At 44.1% G+C, this 18,597-nt stretch overlaps 1 protein-coding gene across 1 annotated transcript in view; it reads left to right on the top strand.

Moving 5' to 3' along the window:
* atad5a (ATPase family AAA domain containing 5a) overlaps positions 1-18,597 on the top strand; it is a 62,939-nt gene that overhangs the window by 3,915 nt on the left and 40,427 nt on the right. The window contains exons 4-11 of the mRNA XM_070857934.1: positions 2,743-2,833; positions 4,664-4,819; positions 6,411-6,537; positions 9,584-9,671; positions 12,314-12,495; positions 14,911-15,068; positions 17,007-17,157; positions 17,988-18,410. Of these exons, the coding sequence (XP_070714035.1) occupies positions 2,743-2,833; positions 4,664-4,819; positions 6,411-6,537; positions 9,584-9,671; positions 12,314-12,495; positions 14,911-15,068; positions 17,007-17,157; positions 17,988-18,410 (1,376 nt within the window). The remainder of the gene's footprint in view (positions 1-2,742; positions 2,834-4,663; positions 4,820-6,410; positions 6,538-9,583; positions 9,672-12,313; positions 12,496-14,910; positions 15,069-17,006; positions 17,158-17,987; positions 18,411-18,597) is intronic.

Below are 18,597 nucleotides of genomic sequence, written 5' to 3'. Positions count from 1 at the left end.
TATTCTGTATGCCTTCTTATCCACCTGGCCTGCTACCTTCAAGGATCTGTGGACATTCACTTCAAGGTCCCTCCGTTCCGCTACACTTCTCGGTGTCCTACCATTTAATGTGTATTCCCTTGCCTTATTAGCCCTCCCCAAATGCATTACCTCACACTTCTCCGTATTGAATTCCATTTGCCACTGTTCTGCCCACCTGACCAGTTGATTGATATCTTCCTGCAGTCTGCAGCTTTCCTCTTCATCAACTACACAGCCGATTTTAGTATCATCTGCAAACTTCGTAATCATACCCCTCTACATTCAAGTCTAAATCATTGATGTATACTACAAAAAGGGACCTAGTACTGAGCCCTGTGGAACCCCACTGGAAACAGCCTTCCAGTCACAAAAACACCCATCAACCAATACCCTTTGCTTCCTGCCTCTGAGCCAATGATCCAACTTGCCACTTTGCCCTGGATCCCATGGACTTTTACTTTCGTGACCAGTCCTTCATATGGGTGTTCATATGAGAATGTGATGGTAATCCGCTGTTGTCCGTGTGGTGAAGGTGTTCCCACAGCCCTGCTAGGTAGGGGGTTCCAGGATTTTGACCCAGCGACGATGAAGGAATTACTATATATTTCTCAGACCGGATGGTGTGTGACTTTGAGGGATGCAGAGATACACTCATCTTTCTTTGGCTGCATTTTGTTACAATCGATTAGAATTTGTTGCTTAATGTAAAATTGATGTACATGTTCCAAGTAGGCATGTGAGTGTTAATATGGGGAGTGGTGAAAAGTACTGAGTGTGGAGAGGGACTATAACATAAGGGTGCTGTAATTTGTGATTGAAGGTTATTACATTGTTGATTCTTACAGCTAGTGGAAATGAACATAGCTTTCCCTAGCCCTGTTTTTTTAGAACCATCTATATTCTGAGCATCCATATACCTGTACCGGTATAATTTCTTATCTTCCTACGTACTTGGGGCAAATCAAAGCATGGGCTCAATTGGTATCCACCCTCTCCTCTGAGTCAGAAGGTTTTGGGTTCAAGTCCCATTCCAGACACTTTTTGGCCTACATTCCAGTTCAGTGCCGAGAGAGTGCTGCACCGTTGGAGGTGCCGTCTTTCGGATGAGACGTTAAGCAGAGGCCCCATCTGCGCTCTCGGGTGGACATAAAAGATCCCATGGCACTATTTGGAAGAAGAGCAGGGGAGTTGTCCTTGGTGTCCTGTCCAATATTTATCCCTCAATCAACATCACAAAAAACTTGGTTTAACGTCTCATCCAAAAGACAGCATCTCCGGCGGTGCAGCGGAGCTCCCTCAGTACTGCATTGAAGTGTCAGCCTAGATTTTTGTGCTCAAGTCTCTGGAGTGGGACTCGAACCCACAACCTTCTGACTCGGGTGAGAGTGCTGCCCACTGAGCCACGGCTGACACTTGGATGGGAAGCAAGTGGAAGAGTGAGTGGGTCCATCCGAAGAAAAAAACCAGTGCAGATTTGAATCGCCTGTTTCTGTAACATTCTTTTGCTTCTATAAGATTGAAAGCTAATAGTGACTTGGAGACCTGTTGTCTGCACAACTGGTTGTTTCGTATGACAAGAAAAGCTTATAATGGGATGTCTAGTTTGACCATCCATTCGATGGCCTGAGATGCTGAGTGGAGAAATGAGGTGCTTCCTGCAATAGATCTTGGGCAGCAGGTTGATGTGATGTCTCATGGCCACAGTCATTCGTGTCCTGTGTGGATTCAACTGAGCACTGTCTTCGAGGGAGGTTGAAGCCAGGGACTTCTGCTGTTGGGTCAATGTTGAGGTGTTGCTTCTTTGTGTTGCATGCGTCCCACGATTCCATTCACCTAGATGATGGGTCGATACCAGCGTCATGAATGTTGGCTGCTGTTTCCCAAAATCGCCGACGTGTTTTTAAGCGCTTTCGTGGTGGTCGTCTTCGTCAATGGGAAGGTCAATGTGCATGATTTTTTCCATCTCACAGAGCACAGTGGCATCGCGACAAATGGAGGGGGGGGTGGGACAGTGTGGGATAGCACTGGGAGCCACTCTCACTGTGTGTGCGCTAGTTCACCGAGAACTTGCCAGCTAATGTCTCCCAGTGCACCATCTTGGCTTGGAAATATATCGGCCGTTCCTTCATCGCTGGGTCAAAAATCTGGAACTCCCCCGCAAACAGCGCTGTGGGAGCACCTTCACCACACGGACTGCAGCGGTTAAGAAAGCAGCTCACCACCCCCTTCTCGAGGGCAATTGGGGATGGGCAATAAATGCTGACCTTGCCAGTGATCACATCCCAGGAATAAATTTTTTTAAAGTTCATGTGTCCAATAAGGTCCACATTAAACCTGTGCAACACTGGACAAGTGGCTTATAACGCCACACAAGAATTGGAATGCCATTTATGTATTCTAAATTTTTATTAATCTTTGCTCCGAGTGGTTTGAATGTGGAATTGGCTACCGCATGGAGTAGTTAAGGCAAATAGCATAGATGCATTTAAGGGGAGCTAGCGGGAGAAAGCAATCGAAGGATATACTGGTAGGGTGGAGTGAGGCTGGTGTGGAGCATAAACACCGGCAGGGACCCGTTGGGCCGAATGCTGTTAATACTTTGTATAATATAATGTGATACTACGTAAGGTACTGGAATATTGGTGGTGTTGTGTAAAATTGTAATGTCTACAAAATGCAGAATAAGGTTTTGACTGTGTATTTTATGTACTGACTTTTCAGGATGAAGTTTACACGACTCGCTCGGTCAAAAAATGCTGCAAAAGCAAGAAACCTGGTGGAGAACGTGGAATTTACTCCCAGGAGCAACCAGGTGTTTGTACTTTCTGAACGAACTTATTTTGAATGAGATTTATTTTTATGTAACCAGCAATTTGTGCAGAGCTGAAAAACCTAGCACTTGTAGGGGGCTGTGTGGTATAGTGAGCTAGAACACTGTCCTTTCAAATCTGAACTTGAATCAACCTAGGCAGAATGATATCTCAAAATATGGTTGGAATTTTTTTCTTAAACTGTTTTCACATGTTTAAAATATTAGAATAGACACACAATTTCCAAAATTATGTATTTGGGAACGATCAGCGTTTTAATTGACTGTTTGGGTTGGTCTATTTGATTGTGTAGGATTGTTATGGAACTGATTGCACCAGCCTGGCAATACGTGCGCAAGGCTTGTAGTCTTCGTGTTTGTGGTTCTCTTATTACTGTCTTTCATTTGGTCTCTGGTATCAGCCATGGCTCTGTGAGTATCACTCTCTTCCCCCTGAGTCAGAATTCTGGATTCAAGCCCCACTCCAGAGACTTGGGCACATAATCTAGGCTGATACGTCAGTGCACTATTGAGGGAGTGCTGCATTGTCGGAGGTACTGACTTTTGGATGAGACAATGGCCTGGAGTTTGCGGTTGGCGGTGTAACTCTGGGTTACTCTGCCGGCTGGCAAATGCTGTGTAATAGAGGGCAGCGTAGTGGCCCTTGGATCCTGGGGACACTGAGTTTGCGGATGCATCGCTGGGATCACGTAAGCCGGTGCGCCAATCAGCAAACAGAAGGTGTCTCGTTATTTATAACATGTTTATACTCCGTGGAATCTGCGGAATTCTCTGCTCCAGAGAGCTGTGGAGGCTAGGTCATTGAATATATTTAAGGCAGAGATAGACAGATTTTTGAGCGATAAGGGAGTGAAGGGTTATGGGGAGCGGGCAGGAAAGTGGAGCTGAACCCAAGATCAGATCAGCCATGATCTTATTAAATGGCGGAGCAGGTTCGAGGGGTCAATGGTCTACGCCAACTATTTCTTACGTTCTTATTCACATTAAATCCCTGAAGGCTCTAGTAATGAGGTTTTTTTCCCCCCCTATCCTCCACTTTCTCCACGGATTTCTTTTAAGCTTTTGCTCCACATAGATGCAAAAAAAACACCCTCTGAGTAGCAACTGCTTCCTCCAAACTTTTCATGAACAAATAAATACTTTTCATGGACAAAATCCTAAAATGCTTCCATTTCTGGCCTCGTATAGCCTTTAAAATGATTGGATTTGTCAGGAGCTGTACAAACAGGCCCAGCGCCATAAAATTGTCATATGTAATTGCTGGGCAGAGTTGGCCCATTAGCCCAACTCCCCTTGGATTTCCCTGTTGGTGCGTTCATCTGTCAAGTCGGAACTTGATAGATTGCAAGTTCGGGATTTAGCGCATGCAGAAATCCTGAACTTGCTGTCCATTTCAACGGTGGTATGACGGCGTACTCTGAGAGCACGTCGTCATACCAACCACAAATTCTGGCCCATTAAAGTGAGACCCCATCTGCTCTCTCGGGTGGATGTAACAGATCCCATGATTCTATTTTGAAGAAGAACAGGGGAGTTCTCCCCGGTCTCCTAGCCAATATTTATCCCTCAGCATCACTATAACACAGATTATCCGATCATTATCACATTGCTATTTATGGGAGCTTGCTGAGTGCAAATTGGCTGTCAAGCTTTCTACATTACAACAGTGACTACACTACAAAAGTTATTCATTGGCTATAAAGCACTTTGGGATGGCCTGATGTTGTGGAAGGTGCGATATGAATGCATGGTCTTTCTTTTCTCATTTATGTGGTGATATTTTTCAAATTGTTAATGTGTTTCGTTATTTAGCGGATGCACAGATCCAAGAATGTAGCCAAAGCAAAGAGGCTGGTTGAAAAAGCCAAAGCACAGAGCAAGTGTCGAACTCCTGTGGAATCCATTACACCTCTGAGGCGGTCTACTCGACAGAAGACCAGATCCGAAGGGAAATCTCACGGGACTGAGGTTAATAGTAATTCAAGTTCTTCATGAAAGAAAATAAAACAACATTTAAAAAGTAGGAAGTGGTGGCTTGGTACACTGTCCCAGTTTAACTTTTTCACCACAATTGTATGATTTGCCTCGGAGAGCTGTGGAAGCTGGGTCATTGAATAAATTTAAGACAGAGAAAGACAGTTTCTTAAACGATAAGGGGTTATGGGTAGTGGGCAGGGAAGTGGGCCAGAGTCCATGATCGGATCAGCCATGATCGTATTAACTGGCGGAGCAGGCTCAAGGGACCGTATGGCCTACTCCTGCTCCTATTTCTTATGTTTGCTAAACAGTACCGAACCTTTTTATTTGTTTGGAATTTGTCCATCGGGTTTGGCATTTTGAAGAGAGTTTTCAAAAGGCACTCGGTATGCAGATAGGTATCTGAGTGCCAGTATAAAATGTTACAATCTATTCCAAAATTACTTGGATAAAAGTGAGACAGAGAGAGAGATGAAAACGTCACCTTAAGGAGGGTTGTTCCAGCAAGCTTGCCTCCTTAGCATTGATTCTGATTGAAGTGATCTGATGGGAATTGTGTATTTGTCAAACACCTCAAAATGTTTCACCGACAATGAGTTATGTAGGCGAGTGGAGCAACCAAATTGGTGCTTCAGGGATCTTGCTGCGTGCAATGAGATTTTCAACCAGCTAATGTATTTTTGATGTTGGTTTCAGGAGGAATGTTGTTCAGGAGACACAACTGCCTGCTCCCAGTCAAATAGTCCCATGGAATCTTTGATCTCCATCTGAACCATCAGCAAAGGCAGACAATGCCTTGGGTTAACATGTCTTTTGAAGGACCTGTATTTACCTTGTTGGGATGTCTCTGACTTTAAATGGACAGTAGGAGCTGGACTGAAGTTGGAAGGGAAACCAGCCAGCAGGGAGAGCAACGAAAATAACTTGGCGCTTGAGTGGCACCTTGCTCGCCAATGAATTACTTTTGAAGAGTAGTTGTTTGTTTTTGTGCACAGCCAATGTACGCTGACACTCCGTATGAAAGCTTCCACGTGAGTCTTTGGGGCGAGGTTGTGAAGCTATATCCCAGCTCTGCGATGCTGTGTTCAAGAGGAATAGTTGCTTTAACGTAGGGCAACCCCTTTGCAATACCCCTTTTCGATACTGTTTTTTGTTTTATATTTAACTGAGTGTAATATTTTACAAATTCATTGTTGAGATTCCTGAATGCTGTTGTGCAAGATTTTTGCTAATCCTGGATGGAACCCCTTCAGTAGAATCCTGTTTACATGTAGAGTATCTGTCATAAGAACATAAGAAATAGGAGCAGGAGTAGGCCATTCGGCCCCTTGAGCATGTTCCGCCATTCAATATCATGGCTGATCTTCGACTTCAACTCCACCATCCCACCATAGCCCCTGCGTCCCTTAGTGTCCAAAAATCTATCGATCCCGGTCTTGAATATACTCAGTGACTGAGCATCCACAGCTCTCTGGGGCAGAGAATTCCAAAGATTCACAATCCTTAGTAATGACACTTCTGATGGCCCTGTCTGTTTAACACCACTGCATTTAAAAAAAATGTAATGTTTTGTTTTGTACAGAACTTGGCAATTGAGTTGACTTCAAGTACAGAAAGCGACTCTGGCTCTATACTTCAACATGAAAAGAAGCCCAGGAAATTGCAGAATTTAAGTGACGCGTTGGGAAAGAATCCAGTCAGCACAGCGGGTTAGTACACATTAACTCCAATATCGTTTCCAATATTGCTTTGTTGTTTCCTAAATCACTGCCTTCCATATAGATCTTCCCATTTGGTCATTTACTGAAGGGTGCAGCTGTACACTTTTTTGAAGTCCTTTCTCTGCCCATGTTCCTCATTTGCTATGGCTAAGAAATTGATCTCACCACTTCTACCAGTTCCTCACCAATGCTGCTGTACAGTGAGATGCAAGAGCTTGCTGGAACAACCCTCCTTAAGGTGACGTTTTCATCTCTCTCTCTCTCTCTCTCTCTCTCTCTCTCTCTCTCCTTCTCTCTCCCTGTCTTTGTCTCTCAGTCTCTCTCTCTCTCTATGGCCTGAGCTCAGCACTTCTTTCTGACATTTTCTGGATGAAATCAGGAACTCGCTGTGTGGTGGGAACTGGCATAAACCTTATTCTACAACTCCAATGTGCTGCACAACTGCACTATCCTTCTCTTTAACAATTTCAGTGGTTCTTTTATTTGCTAATTTATTGAGTTAAAGAGCATTCGGAGTAAATGCAGAAGATTCATCGCCTGAGCGGGTTGGAGAGGAATGTTTGGAGGGAGGAGGAGGGGAGGGAATGAAGTATTTGGTCATGTTGCTCCAGCCATCATGTGCGTGGGGCAAGCTTGATGGAGCAGCTGGTTTTCCTCTGCCTGCAATTTCTGTGTGTTTGTATGTCATAAACTAAAGTTTTGATTTCAGTTTGCAATTATTCAAAACCCAAGTTTAGGTCATGGCTTTGAGATTACTTGCTGGCATCTTTGGGAGGCCAAAATGCACATCTTTCTAAATACTGCCAGCAAGGACACTTTCTGAACAAAACCATGCAGTGAGCTCTCCTTGATGCATGTCTTTCACACACACCGATCAGTGCTTACAGCATCAATCGTGAGGCTGTGTGTTGGCAGAACCGAGAGCCAAGATTTAATGGCCAATAATTAGTTGGCAATTGTGCATACAGTATTAATATATCTGCACCACTAATACCTTCCAGGCTTGGTAGTAAATTTTACTAATTGGCAAGATCCCAAGGAGTGTTTTTGTGATGAGAACTTGCATTTATATAGAACAATAACATAGGAAATCGCCCTAAAGTGTAATCAAAGAATGGACATCCAGCAAAGAAGGAGATAATCTAGAGGAATAGAATTGAAAAGCAGAGAAGTTATGTTAAACTTGTACAGAACCTTGGCTAGACCACACTTGGAGAACTTTGCGCAGTTCTGGTCTCCATATTACCAAAAAGATATAGAAGCACTGGAGAAAGTGCAAAAACGATTTACACGCTGAAACCAGAACTGTGATGTTATACCCATCAGGAAAGACTAAATGGGTTGTGGTTTTTTTTTCTCTAGAGAAGAGAAAGCTGAGGGGTGACCTGATAAAGGCTTTAAAATTATGAAGCGGTTTGATAGGTTAAATGTATTGAAAATGTTTCCATTTGTGGGTGGGGGGGGGGAGGGTCCTAAATGTAAGCTAGTCACTAATAAATCCAATAAGAAATTCAGGAGAAACTTCTTCAGCCAGAGAGTAGTTAGAAGGTGGAACTTTCTACCACATGGAGTAGTTAAGGCGAATAGCATGGATGCATTTAAGGGGAAACGAGATAAGCATATGGGGGAGAAAGGAATAGGGGTATGCTGATAGTGTAATAAAGCAGCGTGGGAGGAGGCTCGTGTGGAGCATAAACAGTTGGGTTAAATGGCCTGATTCTGTGCTGTAAATGTCATGTAATATTAGGAGGAGTGACCAAAAGCTTGTTCAGAGTTGGGTTTTAAAGGAGGAGAGGGATGGGGAGGGTGGCGACTCGGTGGCTGAAGGCATGGCCGCCAGTGGTGGGGTGAAGGGAGGTGGAGGACATATCACCGGTCCGAGTCAGAGGAACAGAGATTGTGTGGGGGAAGGGTGGGGGCGGGAGGAGTTGCAGGGCTGGAGGAGGTTAGAAATGGGGAGACGTGATGTCCAGAAGGGGTTTTAATATGTGGCACTGGGGGAGCAGGAGTCAGTGTAGCTCTGTGACGTGATGGGCAATGTGCATTTATTTAGGATGCATGGCCCACCACGCAGGCACGGTTTTTCCTATTTAAAAGTCTGTCTGCTGGCTGCATGGGAGCTGCTGAGAGTTGTGCAGCCGCACAGTTTTAGGGAACATTGGCGATAGGCGAGTATAACGGTGCAAGATCGTGTACGGGCAGTGGAGCTTTGCATGAGCTGATGGAAGATGGAGACCAGCTAGGACCGCGTTGGAACAGTCAAGTTTGGAAGTGACAGCAGCATGTGAGAACCTAATGCTGCTTTCATAAAGAAATTGGCACACTTTGCATAAAGTAAATAGAGTTGTACTGAAGAGCCACTTTACTGTGTCGTGTTTGTTTTAGTAGGAAGTGATGTGTAGGAATGCAATAACACTCTTAGTGTTTAGAATGATGATACCAAGCTTGACCTTTGCTCATGTCCGTTATGATAATATCCGATGCTTTCAAGTATCTTATTTTCTTGTAACACAATCCTAAATATTGTTTATTTCTTGGCTTATTTTGAAATAAATTTGAGACTTTTCTTTTACCTGCAAACTAGGAATGGCCTTTGTGGACATAATTCTACCATGATTTGTTCACCACACATGCTTTAAAACCGTCATATTTATGCAACAACGACCCCCAAGATTAAACTCTCATCTCCCAAGTAACTGCTGTCTGGAAATCTCTAAGATTCCACCACATCTCCCACTCCAGTCTCCCATCCGCCCTGCCTGCATTTGTCTTGCTTGCAATGTGGCTCTTTATCTTGCAGCCACCAGCCTCTCCTGCTCTGTTTCTGCAATCCCCGTGCGAGTGAAAGTCCTTTCAATCAAAGGTGGCAGCATAGCTGTCAGTAGATTGAACAAATGAAGGCTGTTGACTCTTTCCCCTCTCCTACCGGTACTGTGTGTGCCGGGCATCCTGCGACCATCGTTTTACAAATGGACACGATTGTTTTCACTATTCGGGGAACTAGTTTTAATTTTAATATTTGACTTTAATCTAGCTGATCTCAAGGTTGCTTCCATCTTTTTCGGTAAAAAAGCAGTCAAAGCTACACCATCGGAGCCCATCACCATTCTCGATGAGAGCAGGTGAGTAGATTATTAGCTGTGTATGTGTCCTTTCATAGAATCATAAAGACAAAAGGAGGCGATTCGGCCCATCATGGCTGTGCCAGCTCTCAAAGAGCGATCCAATTAGTCCCACTCCCCCCGCTCTTTCTCTGTATGCCTACAAATGTTTCCATTTCAAATATTTGTCCAATTCCCTTTTAAAAGTTACTGCTTTCACCAGGCTTTCAGGCAATGCATTCCAGATCATAACTCCCCCTGGTTCTTTTGGCAATTATCTTAAATCTGTGTCCTCTGGTTACTGACCCTCCTGCCAGTGGAAATGGTTTCTCCCTATTTACTCTTAACAAAAACCCCATGTAATTTTGATCTATTTAATCACCCCTTAACCTTCTCTGCTTTTAAGGAGAACGATCCCAACTTCTCTTGTCTCCATATAACAGTTGTGTCTCATCCCTGGTACCATTCTGGTAATTCTCCTCTGCACCCTCTCCAAGACCATTTAAAAAAAAAGGAATATTCCGTCTGCTGCTGCATCTCAGCCGTTTAATATACGGAACTTGCTTTTCCATCAATACATTTTAATACTCAAACCTGCCTTGGAATTTGCATTAAGTTTATAATCTCAGTTGGGTCGCCTCGGGCTACTATCGTTTGCTGTCAGCGGCACTAGGAGTGCGCAGTCTGCTTGCTCCCTTGGCTAAGAAATGAGTTGGAGAGGGGACTATTTATTAAAGAAATGAAGCAAGCATTGCCAAATTTCAAACTTGACTACTGTTTGAATTTATTCCAAGAATTGAGGCTGATAAGGTGACATGGTGTTGGTTCAGTCCCTTTGTCAAATATCCCCCAACTTCGGCTAAATGACTGGTGTAGGTACAGAGTAGGAGCCCAGTGTTTCTCTGGTGAAACGGCTGCAGCAGATTCTGATGCATATGTCCTGGTGGCCTGTCTGCACTGCAGTGACCTCTAGCTTCCTGGAGGTACATGGCCTAGAAAGGAAACCAGCAATTTTGGGGATGGTGGGGTCGGGGGTGGGTGGGGGGGGGAAGAAGATGGATTTAGAATCATAAAAATTGACAGCACGGAAGGAGGCCATTTCGGCTCATTGTATCTGTCCGGCCGACAAAGTGCTATCCAGCCTAATCCCACTTTCCAGCTCTCGATCTGTAGCCCTGTAGGTTACGGCACTTTAAGTGCACATCCAAGTACTTTTTAAATGTGGTGATGGTTTCTGTCCCTGCCACCCTTTCAGGCAGTGAGTTCCAGACCCCCACAACCCTCTGGGTGAAGAAATGTCCCCTCAAATCCCCTCTAAACCTCCTACCAATGACTTTAAATCTATGCCTCCTGGTTGTTGATCCTTCTGCTAAGGGAATCTCTCCACTCTATCCAGGCCCCTCCTAATTTTATACACCTTAATCACGTCTCCCTTCAGCTTCCACTGTTCCAAAGAAAACAAACCCAGCCTATCCAATCTTTCCTCATAGTTCTTATGGGAGAGTAACACAGGAGAGTAAAAGAGTACAGGCTCCGAAAGGTTAAACTGATTTGTCTGCACCCGCTTTTCATTTTTGATAATTGCCGACGGTGATATTTGGATTGGGTTCGAATTGTGGGGAAATTCCTGAGACTGCCAATGTGCCCTTGGGTAAAATGTAAAACTGCAAATCACATCTTCAATACAAATGGATTATGGATTTTTCCAGATTAAATTCCTTTAATATGAAGACTGTTCTCTGGCTTAGTCCTTGCATTCTATTATTTGAGCATATTCTGGCAATCTTTGAAGTTGCATATTCTGGCAATCTTTCAAGTTGCTAAATTCAAATTATCTGTTGATTTAAATTGAAATTGAGCATTAAAAGGCATTGGTACTTTATTAAAATTGCTTGATTCGTATTATTGGATAATTTGATTTTTTTGTTAATAGAAGAAATGACTTTGAATCTGTCGCCGGCTTGAAGGAGTGTGCTCTTTTTCCCTGCTGGGGTTAAAAGGGTTAAATTATGAAGACAGGTACAGACTAGGCTTGTATTCCCTTCGGTTTAGAAGATTAAGGGGTGATCTAGTTGAGGTGCTTAAGATGATTAAGGGATTTGATTAAGAGATAAACTATTTCCTCTGGAGTGTCAAGGACAAGGGGGCGTAACCTTAAAACTAGAGCTCGGCCATTCAGGGGTGATGTCAAGGAACACTGCTTCACACACACGGGAGTGGGAATCTGGAACTCTTCCTCCAAAAAGCTGTTGGGGGTGGGGGGGGTCAATTGAAAATTTCAAAACTGAGATTGATAAATTTTTGTTAGGCAAAGGTATTAAGGACAACGAAACCAATGCAGGTAAATGGAGTTAATGCATGTTCTAATTGAATCACAGAATGGGCTCGAAGGGCTGCATGGCCTCCTGTTTACCGAGTACTATCATTCTTTTATAAATGGCAACAGCCATTGTCGTATCTTTACATCCAAAAAATTGTTTACCGGCTTGTTGAAAGCACCAGATTTCATTGCGCCTGCTCAGTAGCTACCCTGCCCCTGTACAAGACGTGTGCGTAATGAGACGGACCAGTACAGAAATAAATCTGCCGGCTTGAAGGAGTGCTGTTTATACTGGAACTGTGCTCAAGAAATATAATGCAAATTTTCATTTATTTTTTCAAAGCTGTAATGGCTCAGAAAACTCTCAGGACAACGAACAATTCCGAGCTAAGCGTCAGTTTCTCATGAGTGGGTTACCGGATACGTTGAAGAAACATATCGCCAGGACTGCGGCAGCGCTGGAGGTCTACTCCACTGCAGGAGCTTCGTTCCAGACCGTCGTTCACATCCAGCAAAAAAGTCAAGGTGAGATTTTTAAGTTTGGGAGCGGGACATGGTGGCTCTTACATTCAAAGTATAAAATGCAAATTGACTCTTTTTTTTTTAAGATGCAAATTCTTTCTTTGAGCCTATGCAAAATTCTGAACATATGAAAAAGGATAGGAAAAGAGCAGCTTGTCAATCAAAGCCTGTGCCATCACCTTATGCTGCAATCTACACGTCGCGTCAACTAAACCTTCCCCTCCGCCCCTCCCCAACCCCCTCCCCAAAGCCATATAATCGCCTGGGAGAAAAACATTTGACCATTATAAAATTCTCACTCTTGTGTTTAAATTATTTTGTGGCCGCGCTCCTCCCGATTTCTTTGACCTTCTGCAGCTCCCCCACAACTCTGTTCCTCCAACTCTGGCCTCTGGTGCTTGTCTCCATCCTTTCGCCCCACCATTGGTGGCCATGCCTTCAGCCACCTAGGCCCCGCACACTCTGGAATTCCCTTTGTAAACCTCCTTTAAATCCCACCATTTGGCCTAGCTTTTGGGAACCTGACCCAACATCTATTTAGGTCAATTTTTTCCTGATTATGCCTCTGTAAAGCACCTTGGGACATTTTTCTATGTTTTGAGTTGCTATATGAATGCAAATTGTTGTACGATAGCATAACTCGGCATGTAACAATAGCATTCCCATGCAATCTGGATCAGATATTCGTGTCTTTCACGTGTAACTCTTCAATCTCTCTGATCATGGATTGAGTTGACCATAGTAAGGGCGAGGTTTGGCTCGAATCGTAAGCTGCTTTATTCTATAGTAAGGTACAAAGAGTTATGATCCATCATTCGGGTCAATGGGTACAACTTTTATTTGGGTAAGAATACAGAATAAAAATGTCACGGCACTGTTCTATAGATTTTTGCTCGCCAAAGGTATAAAAGGATATGGAGCCAAGGTTGGTGGATGGAGTTAAGATACAGATCAGCCATGATCTCGTTGAATGGTGGAACAGGCTCGAGGGGCAAAATGACACACCCCTGTTCCTATGTTACTATCCTCATTATGCCTTACTTAACTTAAACAAGAGCTGCTTTAGCTATTCCTCCAACACTCTAACCGTTACCTCATTACATGGTCTGGCCATCATGATGTGGGGCAGGCTTGATGGACCAGCTGGTCATTTCCTGCCCATCCATTTTGTACGTTTGTGAATGCTCTCTCAACTTTTCCTTTAACAAAAGACCGAGTGCCTTTTTGGCCTATTTCAAAAATGCTCCCTGCATGGGAAGTTGTTGTGATTCTCCTCCTGGCTCTTTTCAGGACCAGTACACCTGCCAATCCAGTTGGCCTTGATGCAAGTTCGTCTTAAAATAGCTACATGCAAAACAGAAAAGGATGCGGCATTTGAATACCTATCTATGCCACAGACTGATTTTAACAGACCCCCTTCACCCTTTTCTAAAGCCATTTAGCTAAATGCTTCATCCCGCTTCTGATTCACATCTCCCAGCACGGAGATGTCCTGAGAAGCCAACCCTTCTTGAAGCAAGCTTCAACTTAATAGCGCATTTTAAAAATAAATCCTCACGATGGAAAAATGGTTAAAATATCCAGAAATGTGATAACATCCTTCAACTTACTATGAGCAGCACCACAGGGAAATCCCTAGCAGCTTGCAATAGAGATTAGAGCTCCTTCTCCGTCATTTCTACACGTGTTGACAACTGCCCAGTCGGTGCAAATGGGCAAAGACACATTTGGGTTGCTGTTTTCACTGACTCGGATCAATGTGCTTAGTTGGCTGATGTGGCGAGAGGAGGATGAGACAGATGAAAAGATTTACTTGTACTATAACATGCCCATATAACAATCTATTGGTCCCTGTCCCAGCAGACTCCTGGGTACATCACGAGATCAAATCACCATTTCATAAATTCATTCAAGCTAATTGTTGTAAATGAATTTGATGACTTGTAGATGTATCTCAGTGGGTAGCACCCTCTCCTCTGAGTCAGAAGGTTGTCGGTTCAAGTCCCACTACAGAGACTTAAACACACAAATCTAGGCTGACACTCCAGTGCAGTGCTGAGGGAGTGCCGCACTGTTGGAAGTACCGTCTTTCGGATGAGACGTTAAACCGAGGCCCCGTCTGCTCTCTCAGGTGGACGTAAAAAATCCCATGGCACTATTTTGAAGAACAGGGCAGTTATCCCTGGTGTCCTGGACAATATTTATCTCTCAATTAACATCACTAAAACAGATTATCTGGACATTGTCGCATAGCTGTTTGTGGGAACTTGCTGTGCGCAAATTGACTGTTGTGTTTCCTACATTATAGCAATGGCTACACTTCAAGAGTACTTCATTGGCTGTAAAACACTTTGGGATGTCCTGAGGTTGTGAAAGGCACTATATAAATGCAAGTCTTTCTTTGTTTTTATTATCTAGTATCATTATTGTGGAACCTGGCTTGGCCCAGCTGTGCTATTCTGAATCGGCTCCAGGACGTGAGTGAAGGAATAGAAGGAATTCTGAAAGTCTCCCTTTCTCTTGGCGATTTCTCCGAGGTGAAATGCACATCCACAACCGTTGCATCTTGGACTGGGGTATGTGTGTATTGCGGTTGCTCTTGTTTTCATTTGTTATATTGATGTTTAGTTACAACAGTTCAGTTGAGCTTTTGCTTACAATGTCTCTCACAACACTGGAGGCCAAGTGCTTTCCCACCGAGACGGAGGAACGATTGGAGGGCGAGCCAGCAGACCACGCCGGTTCGGAACAACAGTAGCAGAGGCCCCGGTGCAGGTCACTTGTCTTTAGGTGTCGGCCTCTGAGTCCGGAGGTCACAGTTCAAACCACGCTCTAGGACTCGGACACATAATCTCAACTGACACTTCCGCGCAGGGCTGAGGGAGTCCTGCAGTGTCGGGAGTTACCGTCTTTCGCATGAGGCTTCAAACCGAGATCCCATCTGCCCTCTCGGGTGAATGTAAAATCCCACAGCGCCTTTCGAAGAAGAGCAGGGGCGTTCTGCTGGTGTTCTCAGCAATATTTATTCCTCAACCAACCTCACCAAAAACAGATTATCTGGTCATTTATCTCATTTGCTGTGTGTGGGAGCTTGCTGTGCCCCAATTGGCTGCCATGTTTCCTACATTACAACAGTGACTACACTTCACAAAGTACCTCATTGGTTGTATGATGCTCTGAGGATGTGAAAGTGGTCTGAATGCAAGTTCTTTCCTTCCTGTAAAACAAAGTGGAAGTCTAAAGGAATTGCAGTAAACTCGACCGCTCCATGATGCCAAATTGGCTGCTTAAGTACCTCATTGGCTGTGAAGCATTTGGACGTGGTGGTGAAAGGCACGACGTGAATGAAGTTCTTTCTTCCAATCAGCACTGCAACAACAACAACTTGTATTTATACAGTGCCTTTAACATAGTAAAACGTCACAAGGTGTGTCACGGGCGTTATCAAAACAGCATTTGACACCAAGCCACATAAGGAGATATTAGGACAGATGACCAAAAGCTTGGCCAAAGAGGTAGGTTTTAAGGAGAAGGGAGAGGTGGAGAGGATTAGGGGAGGAATTCCAGAGCTTGGGGTCCAGGCAGCTGAAGGCACAGCCGCCAATAGTGGAGCGATGAAAATCGGGGTGGGGGGTGGAATTGGAGGGGCGCAGAGATCTTGGGGAATTGTAGGGCAGTAGTGAAGAAAATTCTTAATTTGTTGCTGATGACTTGTACTGAGCAATGGGTTGTATGTGCTATTAATATTTGTTTGAAACATAAAAATATAAATGTAAGCATGAGCTGCTGTTCCATCTAACCATAGCTACCTGCTTATCGTTGTCAGTTATAACACAATGACGAGAGTTTAATGTTACAATTAGGACCATGAGCATGGTTATATGTGTAAAATTTTCAGTTGTATGTTTGGAAACCACCATACACTCTGAGTCTCTTTACTTTACTGATACTCAATTCATCACCTTATTTAGCAATAATTCACCGTCGTGATGGACAACTCAGAATACCCCTTCCAGATATAAGCCAAATTTGGCAGAATAAAGTATATACTGCTACTGCTGGGGTTTTTCCACAGTTCATAGGGACCTAGAATTAAAATTTCACATGTTTGCCGTTACACTTTACTGAACCATATTGGAGCAATGTTCTCTTTAAGTTGTGCGGCCACTGTCTGGATTTCCCGCGTAGGCCGCTTGCTGGCTTTCACAATAGGAAATAACCGCGCGTGTGCGGGAATTTGAATGGGCCGCACAGCCCGTTGGAGGGGCCGCACACCCAAAACAAGATTAACGGGAAGGTTGATCAGGGGTGGAACCTTGTAACTGCGTGGAAATTTCACACATCTGCTGCTAAGCTTCACTGAGGTTCTGAGTGGCCGCACTGACTTTGCTTCTGGGGCTGTTTATCAGGAAGGAGGTGTCCGTAGGATTTGTAGGAAATTGACTGCTTCAAAAACTTGCCTTTCGTTGTCCGAAAGACCACACGGATTTAAAGTCTGTAATTTTACGCTGCAGCTGTCTAACTGGAAGATAGAATTCTCACAGGACATCCAGAACTGCTTACTGGAAGAGATCCGGTCATCCAACCCAGACTTTCCCGCACGGAGACTTTTCAAACCATTACTTCAGAAAAGAAATGAGCACCTTGCAGAAAGTCTCAAATCAGGTCAGTGATAGCAGATCGTTTGGTGTTTGTCCACAGCTATATTTCCATTCAGTTAACAAGGAAGAATGGCTTGGTGTCTTGGGGGTTGCATTTTTGGAAGACTTTAACATTAGATATTCGGCTTGGGTTCAGCGTTACCAATGACCCAGCTAAGTGCACTACAAGAACCCTACAGATTTGGAGTATGTCTTTACCTGCACGATATCGTGGCAAACCACAGCAAGACTTGGGTTGAACAGGGATCGCACGGCCATGAGTTGGACAAGAGATCCCTTGTCACTATACTCTGATTTACTGGATCATGCCACTTCCTGTCAAATGATATTTCTTGTCTGCAGCAGACAGATTGAATATACGCTCATGAACAGAAGCTTACGCTGCAAGCCAGCAGATAATTTTTTTTTATCCTAGAAGAACTAAATGGACAGCATTAAGAATAAACCATATATTTACACTGATTTACAAACTTTGTTATCCTGCCTAACACATCGGAACAACAACGATGCTTCTCCTAAGCTAGCTCAACATAAAATTGAACTGTAAATGGGTTCGAGAGAAGGAAGCAAACATTCCACAATTCACTCCTCAAATTCCCAGCCTGAATAACTGACCTCAGTCAGTGACCTTTTTCCAATCCATTACAAGTTATTTTAGTGATTTGATTTTAAAACATTGGGCGAATTACAGAAGATCTTGCAGTGCATTCTCTGCACTCGGTCACAGCAGTACACCTCCTTCAATCTGCTGTGTGTGTTTGTGAGGAGTTCTGGGTCAGCAGCTGTAGTTACTTAACCTGCTCTGCAAACTTTGTGTTTTTTTTAAACCCGTAGGATCCTCTAATAAATCGGATGGTTCTGTAATAGAGCTTGATGCAGAGCCCCAAGAAATGTTATCTCTGTGTAGCAGTCCACAGCAGCGTTTGGGCAAAAGGAAGAGAAAGAAGGAAAGGCAAGAACAAAAGCATAAAAGGAGGAAAGCACTTGACGGAGAGCAGGACTTGGTTATTATGGTCGATGGGGAAGAATGCACTCGGGAGTTGTCCGCGGAGCCCACCAAGAGGAACGTAAGAGGCGTTCAAAACCAGAACTACGTGGCTCCTACCAAAAATCGACTCAGTCGATCAGTTAAGAGAAAGCAGCAGGAGTTGGAATGCAAAAGCAAAGCAGCAGAAACACAGAGTCTGCCTGCTCCATCACAGGCTTCTGAATTAACTGACCAACCAAAGAGGGAGGAAGCTGCTGCTGTTTCTGATGGTAACTTCATTTTCATTACTGAGCAATCCTTCAATATTTAATGGGATCTACGTGTTTGGCATGTGCATAGGAACAGGAGTGAGGCCATTCAGTCCCTCGAGCTGCTCCGCCATTCACTTAGATCCTGGCTGATCTGTAGCTCAGCTCCATTCACCCGCCTCGATAACCCTGGCCATAAAATAAAATA

This window comes from Pristiophorus japonicus, chromosome 16 (assembly GCF_044704955.1).
Source record: "Pristiophorus japonicus isolate sPriJap1 chromosome 16, sPriJap1.hap1, whole genome shotgun sequence".
NCBI lineage: Eukaryota > Metazoa > Chordata > Chondrichthyes > Pristiophoridae > Pristiophorus > Pristiophorus japonicus.
This window is presented reverse-complemented; position numbering and strand designations above follow the sequence as displayed.